At 51.5% G+C, this 11259-nt stretch overlaps 1 protein-coding gene across 1 annotated transcript; it reads right to left on the minus strand.

Moving 5' to 3' along the window:
• Window positions 1-7546: 7546 nt before the first annotated feature.
• On the minus strand, window positions 7547-8776 carry DIRAS3 (DIRAS family GTPase 3). The gene is made up of 2 exons (XM_058029824.1): window positions 8595-8776; window positions 7547-8441 (listed from the first exon to the last, which is right to left on the minus strand). Exon 2 carries the CDS (start codon window positions 8354-8356, stop codon window positions 7760-7762), a length of 597 nt encoding a protein of 198 aa, XP_057885807.1. The 5' UTR covers window positions 8357-8441; window positions 8595-8776; the 3' UTR covers window positions 7547-7759.
• Window positions 8777-11259: the final 2483 nt, after the last annotated feature.

An 11259-nucleotide genomic window follows, 5' to 3' on the forward strand; every position in this document is an offset into this window, starting at 1 on the left:
CAGTGGGAGGTGTCCCTGCCATGACAAGGGATGGGCTTTGAGATCCCTCCCAACCCAAGGCAGTCTGAGGTGAGACACTGGGAGGGCCCTGGAGCAGTATCCAGGCTGCAATCCTGTCCCCACCAGCATTTATCTCTGTGAACTCTCGTTATTTCCTGCACAACGAAGTTCAGAGTTCAGCCAAGGGCTGCCTGCAGTGCTCAGCCCGGGAGGGTTTGCAGCAGCTCTGCTCTCAGGGTGCACTTTGGCCAGAGGAAGCAAAGCCAGATTTCTTCTGCCTGTTTGACGGTGCTGCTCCTTCCCACCTCGTATCCCCTTCCATGGAGGTGGGGGATTCACTGAATGAACCTGGGGAGCTTTCCCAGATGGATCATGGAAATCTGATGCTGGAGAAAATGAGCCACACTGCTCCCAGTCCCAACAATCCTGGCAGGAGCAGGCAGAGCAGAAAAATCTTAATTCTTGGACAAACTCACCAAGATTATACCATGTTCCCCCTCAAAATCAGTGATTTTTTTTCCCCCAGGATCTGTGCAGAACAGGAATTTTGACTCGGTTTTCCCAGGACCTTTGCAGAATGGGAATTTTGGTTTGGTGGCTTGTATTTCACCAGAAATGCAGAGAAAAATGATCCTGAAACTAGCTGGGAGCAGGCAGGGGCTCGCTCCTGGTTAGAGGCTGGGTGGGGTGGGGTGGGGGTCACTGTCCTGCCTTTCGGGAAGGGGGTGCTCCCACAACCCTGGCACTATCCCTGGGCATGGAATCTGGGGTGGCAGCGGCAGGAAGGCACCTCCCAAGCAGAGCAGGCAGCTGTGCAGAGCCAGCAGCCAGGGAAGCTTTCCTGGAGCAGCAGAGTAATCGAATTCGGCGTGGGAGCAGCGGAGGTGCAGCAGACGGCGCGGTGTGATTGCCAGGGCAGCCATCCCTCACAGCTGCTCTCTGCAGGGCCACAGCCTGTCCCCATGAGCCTGGCCAGCAGCAGCTCCTGCCCTCCCATCTCCATCCCTGCCACACCAACAGCTGCCATTCCCTCCCTCCCCGCAGTGCCATGAGAAGGAACAGGAGCCCAGGCTCCCCTGGCTCTTCCCACCCTTGTCCCAAAGAACCAGCCCCCAGGAATATGGTCTGCACCCCCCCAATGCTTATTTTCCTTTATTATTTATCATGTATTCCTTCACAAAGGAATCCCTTAAATCCCCATCCCGGGGCTGCTGGACCCAGCCTTCCCTGGAAAAGGCTGTCCAAAAGGAGCACGTGTGATAAACTGTCCCATTTTGGGTGTCCAGGCTGGACACCCCTGGGAAGAGCCTTGCTAAGGCTGTCTGGAGCAATCATTAATGAAACAAAAATTATTAAACAACAAATGTCCTCGTGTTCCGCGCAGCAAACACCAGCCACCCTGCAGCATCCTCTTTCTTGGACGTAAAGACTTATTTTTCCACTAAAAATTAATGAAATGAATCAATGTCTGGAATTACGCCTGTGGGAATGAGTAATTTCTTACATTTCATACAAATATTTCCCATTTTTCAGCCCTATTCTGGCTCATCTTTCCAGATAATCACAAAACCAGCCACTCTCCCCTAGTTCCAGCTTGGCCAGCTGGTAAAGCATCTGACAGCAGAAATAGCTACAACAATCTGAGCAAGAACATTCCCTTATTTATTAATTTTCTTCCCTATTTTTGGGCTTCGTGTTGTCGAAATCAGGACCGGCCAGGGGCAGAGCTGTGTGCTGCAGCTCAGGTGTGCTCTTCCTCGGAGGCACAAGAAGAACATCCCATTGTTCCCTCAGCCCCACATCAATCCCAGCAGGTCCATATGGACCGTACAGGGCTGGGCGTGGGTGCAGGCTGGGATCTGCTCCATCCCTGCTCGAGGATCCCCGCTCCAAGCAGTCAGGAGGATGTGGGCAGCAGGATGTGGGCAGCCAGCTCTGGCAGAAGAAGCCTTTTCCTCACTCCCAATCCAGATGAGGCCTTGGTCTTGATCCAAGGACTCCATGTGATGGATGGGTTTTTCCCTCCAAGGAGGGATTTTCACTGCCTGGGTGTGAGCTGCTCATCCTTCACCCACGGGCAGCCTGAGGCAGATAATGGGATGCAGGGGTTGGAGGAAAACATGTAGGAACAAAGGAGAACCATAACGTAGGAGAGGAGAGTTTTCATATCTCCATCCTTAGGTATTTTTAGTCTGAAAGGCACAAATGCATCACTGAGCTACGAAAGGAAAGCTCCCTGCTGCTCTCCATGTCAGGGGCTTCAGAGCAGTGCTCTGCCTGCATTGGAGGAGGTACCTGTGGTCACCTCTATCCAGGTGGAGGAAAACCACGTCCCTTTAGCTGGAGGAGCCATCACTGGCAGGGACAACTTCCCCCATCCCAGGCTGCTCCAAGCCCCATCCAACCTGGCCTTGGACACTGCCAAGGATCCAGGGACAGCCACAGCTTCTCTGGGCAACCTGTAGCAGCATCTCACCACCCTCAGAGAGAAGAATTTCCTTCCCGATATCCAAACTCAACCTGCTTTTCTTCATTTTAAGTCCAATCCCCCTTGTGAAAAGCCCCTCTCACAGCAGATCAGCTGCATTTGCCCTGTGCTCAGGGCTTGGAGCAAGTTCTCAACACAGGCTGCCAAGAGGAGATGGGCTCTGCTGGGACCCCACGCCCCCCTTCCCACCTGGATAGGAGCTGAGGGCAATGGGAGGAGCAGTTGGGATGGTTGGGTTGGAAGACTTGGATCTGTGCTAATCCAGGAAAACACAATCATTCCTTTCCCTCTCACGTTCAGACCTGCTAGAAGTGTGAAGAGGACAAAGAGCAGCAGATGGGATGGAGGCAGCCACCCAAGCCAGACCCTGTTGCAGTGCCCAGCTGTGCCAGGGAGGTTCAGCTCCACCATCCCAGGACTGCGAACAAACCCAGCTGAGCCACGGCAGTGCTGGGCTCCCCTCCTTCCTCTGCTCCTCCATGCTTTTTGCATTGTTAAATCTACTCCCATCCAACAGGATTTTATGTCATCGTTTTTCCCCAAAGTGGGAAAAAGGAAACAATTAGGGGTGGCAGGTCTAGCCTGACACGCAGCAGCACCATTAAGCAGGAGGCTGTCGTTGGTCTGGAGCCTCTTTAGCATTTTCATTAGCTCTCCAAAGCTTTTGATGTCCCTTATTTACGGCACAGACACTGCAGAGGAGGCAGGCGATGATTAAGACGAGCTTTTACTCTTCTGGAGTGTGCCGGGCACCTCGTGGCTACGGACCCTGCATATAAAGCAATATTGCTTATTATTCCGAGCTGTTTGTTCCATTAATCATGAGCCTGCTTTGCTCTGGGAAGAGGAATTGGAATACAGCAGAATTCTGTCTGCTTGTTTTTAAAATACATGTGTGGGTGGACACTCCAGCTACTGCTCACATTTTTCTCTCGCAAGAAGAGCTGTTCGTGATTCTCCTCCCCAGTGTTTTCTCCTGACACTGATTTTGGTCGTCGAACTCGGGAAGGGAACTGCCTCAGGCCTGTCAACCAGTGTAGTGTGGAAATAAGGAGTACTGACTGAGAGATGCTTGAAATTCAGCATCCCAGAGAGGAAAAGGATTTCTTCATGGAAAGGGTGGACATTGGAAGGGGCTGCCCAGGGAGGTAGTGTAGTCCCTATCCAAGGAAGGGGACACTCAGTGCCCTGGGCTGGGTGACAAGGGGAGGATTTGACACAGATTGGACTTCATGGTCTTGGAGGGCTTTTCCAACCTCAATGATTCCACAATTCTGTGACTCAGGTCAAAGTCACTCACTGCCCTCACAGTCCCAGCCTTCACCAGCCACCCAGGCAGCAGCAGGTCTGGGGATTCCTTCAGGATATCCCAGAGGGAACTTTCAGAGTGTTCAACTCATGATCCTCAGAAGACACTATGGAGGCATTAAAAGCAACTCAACAAGTTGTGTCAGCATTTTCTGTGACCTTGTCTCACCACATCTGACTTCATGAAGAACCTTCCAGAAAACCAGAGAGTTCTACAGTAGAACAAAATGAAGAAGGGAATAAAACAACCAACTTGAGAATTATTAGTGAGTTCCCATCCAGCTCTCCAGGCACAGACAATGTGTCAGGACATGTCTCCAAGCTGAAAGGTTTACAGGACACATAAACAGCTCCATAAAACAAATGTTGCCACCAGCTCCTGGAAAAGCACTGCTGGAAACAGCAGGTAAGGCCAGAGCAGCTCCATCAGACAGCAGAGCTGCTCCTTCATTGCTGACAGATGTCTTCACCTGAATGTCCTTCATCAAAAAATCAACTGGAAAACTACAGGTCTGTTGCTTTTCTAACCTGCACTTATTCAATCCTTCCAATCCAATATATACTCTCACTCCAAAACACAGCATCCTCTCCAATGAAATGAATTTCCCTTCATATAAGAACGATAGATTGCACACACGCAAGCCAGGTTAGTTCAGTTCATATGGAAACAGCCAATTACGTAATTTATTTATTAATACAGTTTTAATTTACAGTACAATTGAGCTGCACACCCAAGACATAGCTTATTTACAGAGCATGAGAGGCAGACACAGCAGGTGTCCTTTGTTCCCCAGCTGGTTTGGGTTTCTAAACTGGGACACCCCCAGGAGCACCCCAGCATCTCCATTGCCACACAGTCTTGGTCTCATGGCAACCAAGGGAAGCTGTGGAATCATGGAGTTGTTTAGGTTGGAAAAGTCCACCTAGACGATCCAGTTGAATCATTCCCCCAGCACTGCCAAGGCCACCCTGCCCCGTGTCCCCAGGTGCCACATCCACAGGGATTTTAAACCCCTCCAGGGATGGAGAGTCCTGTGCAGCTGTGCCAGGGCTGGGCAGCCCTTCCAGGAAGGAATATTCCCAATATCCACCCTGAGCTCCCCTGGCCCAGCCTGGGGCCGTTCCCTCTGCTCTTCTCCCTGTTCTCTGGAGCAGAACCCAACCCCCCTGGCTGTGCCCTCCTGTCAGGAGCTGTGCAGAGCCACAAGGGCCCCTGAGCCTCCTTTGCTCCAGGCTGAGCCCCTGCCCAGCTCCTCAGGGATTCTGCAGCCCCTGCCCAGCTCCTCAGGGATTCTGCAGCCCCTGCCCAGCTCCTCAGGGATTCTGCAGCCCCTGCCCGGCTCCCTCAGGGATTCTGCAGCCCCTGCCCAGCTCCTCAGGGATTCTGCAGCCCCTGCCCGGCTCCCTCAGGGATTCTCCCGGGTGCAGGAATGCCTGAGCCCGCTTTGTTCCAATGGATTATTGCTCTGACAGATCCCAGCCCTCGGAGACCTCCGCACCCCGCACAGGGAACACACAGCAGTGCTAATGACACATTCCAGAACATCCTGGCTGTGTGAGTAATTGCAGATCCTTTGCACAGGCATCTCCATGAAGGCAGTGGGAGTTGTAGAGACATTATTAGGTCTCCTGACATTTTAAAAAGGCTTAGACAGAAAACTTCTTTGAGGGGTTTCAAAGGCTGCGATGGAACTGAAATAGTTTTTGTAATAACAACCAAACAACCCACGAGGAGCTTTGTGTAACTGCTTGGACATGAGAGAACAGAAAGAGAAAATCCATGCACAAAGCCAGAGAGGAGAAAGGAAGAGTTATGTCCAAGCAAAGCCATGAGGGCTGCTCCTACAACCACCTGGCCACCCCAGGAGAGGTCACACACAGGGGGTGACACCAGCCAGCACCACAGGTCCATCACTGGGAGCTTGGGGATCCCTTCTCCAATAAGGAAAATCAGGAGCAGAGCCTTTGGGCTGACTTTGGCAAGTGAGCATTACCTTTTGGACAGCTCCAAACCCTCCTGCGGAAGATGGGTTTCTGAAATCATAAGTCATGTTTTTCTGCTGAATCAAATGGTGTGAGGGCTCCAGATGAAAGTGGGGCATTCTTCCCTGGCATACATGGAGCCATCTGACCCCATCAGTGTGTAGGGGCAGCCTAAGGAGACTGGAAAAGCTGCTCAGGGACAGCACAGGGGACAAGGGATCATCAGCTGCCAGGAGTTGTTAAAATCTCATATATTTACATGAATACAAATGTCATGGGTTTGTGTATTAGCCTGCAACATGAACAAAGATGTCTGGGAGAAAAGGCCATTCTATAGCACCTTCCATTGAAACCCAGAGTGGTTTGGGTTGGGAGGGACCTCAAAGCCCATCCCATTCCACCCCTGCCAGGGGATACCTTCCACTGTCCCAGGTTGCTCCAAGCCCTGTCCAGCCTGGCCTTGGGCACTGCCAGGGATCCAGGGGCAGCCACAGCTTCAGTGGGAATTCCTGTGCCAGAGCCTCCCCACCTTACCAGGGAACAATTCCCAATTCCCAACATCCCATCCAACCCTGCCCTCTGGCCATGGGAAGCTCTCCCCCCCTTCTCCTGGCTCTCCAGGCCCCCATGTTTCTCACAGGCTCCCCTCAGGTCATTCTCGACACAAATACTTGAATACTTTCACAGAAAGAGCCTGAAAGCCTCCAGCACCTCCTGTTCCATATCGTGTTCACCTTCAGCAATGAAATCACTTGACTAGAAAAGTGCTATAAAAAGTAGCAATTCCTCTCCTCCCGTGTCTCATGTGTCAGGACCACGTTGCTGTGTAAAAATCAAACCTACGGTGTGACACTGAGGCCTTGCAGTCTTCTGCTTGGGCTGAAACACACCCAAAATAGGAGACAGAATCATGGCATTATTTAGCTTTGAAAAGCCCTCTAAGACCATGGAGTCTGACTGCTCCCCAGTACTGACCCACATCCCCAAGTGCCATATCCACACCGTTTTAAATCCCTCCGGTCCCTTCACTCACATGAAGGAGAGGGGTTTGCTTCCAGGCGTAGCTGCTCCTTCCCCAGGCAGCGTTGTCTGGATTGACTTATCCCAGGTCTCAACTAAACCCCGGGAAACTTGGATGGAGGGGGGAAAATACCTGACAGAATTGCAGGAGGGCTGGGAAAAGGAGCTTCAGACAGCACAGCCAGGGTGACGGCTGGGCAAGGAGAAGATAACCAGCTCCCACCTCAATGGGCACTCAAAACCTCCTGGTTACCTTCACCAGGAGGCAGCTCCTGCTCAAGGACACCAAGGATCACTCCTGGACCGGGAGGGAGAGCACGTGGAAAATCCTGCCTCGGTGAACAGAGGAAGTTGGGAATGAAAAAGCAAAGCAGGAACGAAAGCCTGATTTTATACAGCTGTAATCACTCCCAGAACTGCACAAGTCCTGGGAATTGCACGGCACACAGGAAAATTTCGCTTCTGCCATGCAAAACTGCACTTGGGTGGGCAAGCCAGTCTGTCAATCAAAAATTTAGGCACGCAGAGCCACACACATGTTCGTTTTTAGAGCAAATGCCTCACTTTGTTAGAGATTTGCTCTGGTCAATAGATTCCTGAAAACAATTTAACTCTACACATTATAGATTATTTCCTCTGAGTTAACAGGCTGGAGATATTTAAAAACTGGCATGAATAGAGAGGTTTGTTCTGAGAGACGTTTTTTCCTCTGGAAAACTTCTTACATTAAAAACTTCTAGCCATAGGTAATTGCTAACATGGAACATTTATTGGTTTAAAAAAATAAACATGCAGAAGCCATCCTCCTTAAAAACAACACATACAATTACCCAGCGGGGATTTTAGAGGAAAGCAACAACCCTGCAAGGCGTGAATTCCTCCAAAATCTCCAGCAGAAATGTATTTTCTGTGGGAGTCCACGCTCCAGCTGTGCCGTGCAGTGAGTCCAGCCAAAGGCAATCACATTACAGAGCATTTGCCTTGCAGTTTATCTTTCTTTTTCTGCTGTTTGGATTTCTTTCCATCCACCTGGAGACTGATAGTTCTCCTCTGCTCCAGATTCAAGAGCTCCTGGAAGAGCTCCTGAACGTTGTAGTTCATTTTGGCTGACGTCTCCATGAAGGCACACTTCCACTTGCTGGCCAGCGCCTGCCCCTCGCTGGCATCCAGCTCCCTCTGCGCGTCGTCACTTTTGTTCCCCACCAACATTATCGGGATTTTCTGGATGTCGCCTTTGATCTGACAGATCTCATCGAAGATGGGGTGAAGATCTTCCATGGATTGCCTGCTGGTGACGGAGTACACCAAGATGAAGGCATGCCCTTTGGATATGGAGAGCCGCTGCATGGCAGGGAACTGATGGCTGCCCGTGGTGTCCGTGATCTGCAGGGTGCAGATGCTCTTGTCACAGCTGATCACCTGCCGGTACGTGTCCTCGATGGTGGGGATGTAGGTTTCCCTGAAAGTGCCCCTCACGAAGCGCAGGACCAGGGAGCTCTTGCCGACCCCCGCTGCTCCGAACACCACCACCCTGTAATCATTGCTCTGCTCAGGCATGTTCGCTGCGCCGAGACGTGAGAGGAGGTTTTCACACAAAAAGCCCGAGTTCCACCAAGTTTACACACCCCTATGCAGAGGTGGGCTGCGGAGAGGGAGGGGGAAAGGGTGCGTTATTGAAATCAGCAATTAATAAATCACTCCCATCCTTTTGCCGCGAAATAAACCACTGCTCCTCCCTACCCCAGCCATGTAGCCCATGCACGTTTAACGCTACGAGACGAGAATAAGAATTCACCTGCAGCCATCAGCTCCACCGAGCAGCGAAAAGGGGCTGAAACCGCCTGGCAGCCGCGGGGAAGAGGTGTTCCGGCCCCAGGGAAGCCGTGCTCAGCCCCGGGAAAGCCGCGCTCAGCCCCCGGGAAGGCGTGTTCCAGCCCCCGGGAAGCGGCACCACCCTCGCCCGGAGCGCCGCCGCCGCCGCGGCAGGGGAGGGGAGGCTCCGAGCGTTCGTAAACCCAGCCTTCCACTCAACCGCCCCGTGAAAATAAATAAATAATCAACACGACCGCCTAAATTAAAGCCGCTGCAGCCGAGCTCTGCTGCTCCATCCCTCACTCCGCGCACAAAGGCGAGTCTCGCCCTCCCTCAGCCCCCCGCACCGCAGACCCCCAGGAACTGCCGGGCTCTGCCGTCTTTCATCCACCCTGTGCATCTCCCAGCTTTAATTTAGGGCTGATTTAATTTAAAAAAACTTCAAATCCGGGTCAGATTTTCGTCCCCACTGGCATTAAGCGGGGCAGGGATGCCCTGAGCAGTTTCTCAGCCCTCCCCGGGTAAACCACCGAGCCCTGAGGCCATGGCCAGCAAGGTCCACTCAGGACCTTCTCCGTGTATTCCCTTCCAACTCAGGATATTCTGTGATTCCACTGTTTGTTTTGCCTCTCTCACACCGCCGGATGAAATAAGAGTAGTTGTGTATCACAATCACAAGCCGTGTTTCTCTTCGTTTATTAGGAATTTCCTCCAACGCAGTCTCTCCAAACGCCCTCATGCGGGGACACCGGAGCTCGCACCAGCCCGGTGCCTGACAGGGGCAGACGGCCGTGTGTCCGCGCTGTTCCACCTCCGGCACGGCCGGGGAGGAGAGCTACCCCCGGCTCTTCTCGGCCGCCGCCCCGGGCTCGGCTCTCCCCTCATGGCCCCTTCCCGCCTGTGGGGTCCCGTCTCGGGCTCAGCTCTCCCCTCACGGTCCCTTCCTGCCCTGGGCTCAGCTCTGCCCTCACGGCCCCTTCCCGCCCCGGTCCCGCCTCTGCCTTCACGGCCCCTTCCCGCCCATGGGTTCCCGTCCCGGTCCTGGCTCTGCCCTCACGGCCCCTTCCCGCCCCTTCCCGCCCGCGCGTTCCCGCCCAGGCACCGCCCGCCCTCACGCCCCAAAATGGCCGTCGGCCTCTGAGGGGATCGGTCCGAAATCAATGCATTTTTATGAAGTGTTTCTGTTTGTGGGTCACCTACGTTGCAAAATGTGGGATGTGTAAAATTTTCTTAAGAAATTGTGTTTTTTTGGTGTTTGATCTTTGCATACTTGCAAGCCTAGTCGACAAAAAGTGAGATTGAATCTGTGAAACAACGGCCAACAAGCTCTAAGTGATGGCCATGTATTAAAAAAATAACTGAATTGTTGGTAGAGTTGTTAAGGTTAGGGCTGGACACGTTTCTCTGCTCTCAGACCTGGGGGAGTTGAACAAAGCTTGGGAAGAAGGATGAACCCTTGATAGTGGGCACAGGGAATGCAGCATTTATGGACCACAAGGACATCTGGCAGAACTCCCAAGATGAGGAAGAAATTCATAAAAACAACTCAGTAACTGTGCTGAAATCAGCACTTGTGGAGGAAAACTTCCCAGTTCTTCCCCAAGCTCATTCTTCTCAAACCATTTGTGGTTTTCCGGGTTATCATTTCTTATTTCTCTGATCCTTGTTGCATTCCTAACGCTGTGGTATTCTCTTATTATAAATCCAATTCTATCAGCCTTGTTATGCTTCTATCCCAGAACAACAAAAAGTAGATCTATTTCATAATGCAGTGGAGTTTTTTGGTCTGACACAAAAGAAAACCTCAGAGGAGTTTCAGTCTTGACATGAGGCCGAAATACCTGGGATAGAACTTGGACCAAATCCATCCCCATGCAAGGGGAACTAACCTGAGACCTTAAAAAAGAAGTGGCCTCTCTAAAACCAGGTGCCCATTTGTACTGAGATGCTTTCAAAGGTCCTGTCTGAATTAATTATGATAATAATGAAAATAGGAGAATAAAGCAGAACTGTGAAAGCCCACTAATCAACATTAGCGGGGGTCAGGGGTCACCCTTCACCTTCCTTTTGCTGTAAAAATTCCTGTTCATCTTACATCTGCTTTTACGGTTCCTGTCTCTCCAGGCAGGATGACTTGCCCGTGGCAAGGCTCAACCTGCAAGCCATTCATTTTGCCTGAATCCCATCATTATTGGGGATTTTCAGAGCAGATTTACAAACCATCATTTCTGGTGTTTATGGGGTGTTTCTAAACCTTCATTTCTGGTGTTTATGAGGTATTTATTAGCCACAATGAAATGCTGGCTAGAAATGAGTAGCTAATTCGCTCTCTGTGCTAGCCACTTTTGCTCAGTTATCCCATTTTCCAAGCTTTCCAATGGTTCTTTCTAAGAGGTGTTTTATTTAAACCTCCAGATCTAAAGCCTGAAGCTGGGATTGATTTCCTATAATAGGCTGTGACAAGGGAAGAACTCTGAGAGCTCTTGCACAGCGTGGTGTCAGGTGCTAAGTGGGAAGCAGACCCGTGACACGTCCATGTGCCCACCACAGATCAAAGCCTTCCAGAAATAAATCTGTCGCTGCTCATTGCTTATTTTACCCCAAAAAGTGCTCTGACGCTGTCCTGTTGTCAAGAGCAGGTGACTGTC

The sequence above is a fragment of the Melospiza georgiana genome, chromosome 9, assembly GCF_028018845.1.
Source record: "Melospiza georgiana isolate bMelGeo1 chromosome 9, bMelGeo1.pri, whole genome shotgun sequence".
Taxonomy (NCBI): domain Eukaryota; kingdom Metazoa; phylum Chordata; class Aves; order Passeriformes; family Passerellidae; genus Melospiza; species Melospiza georgiana.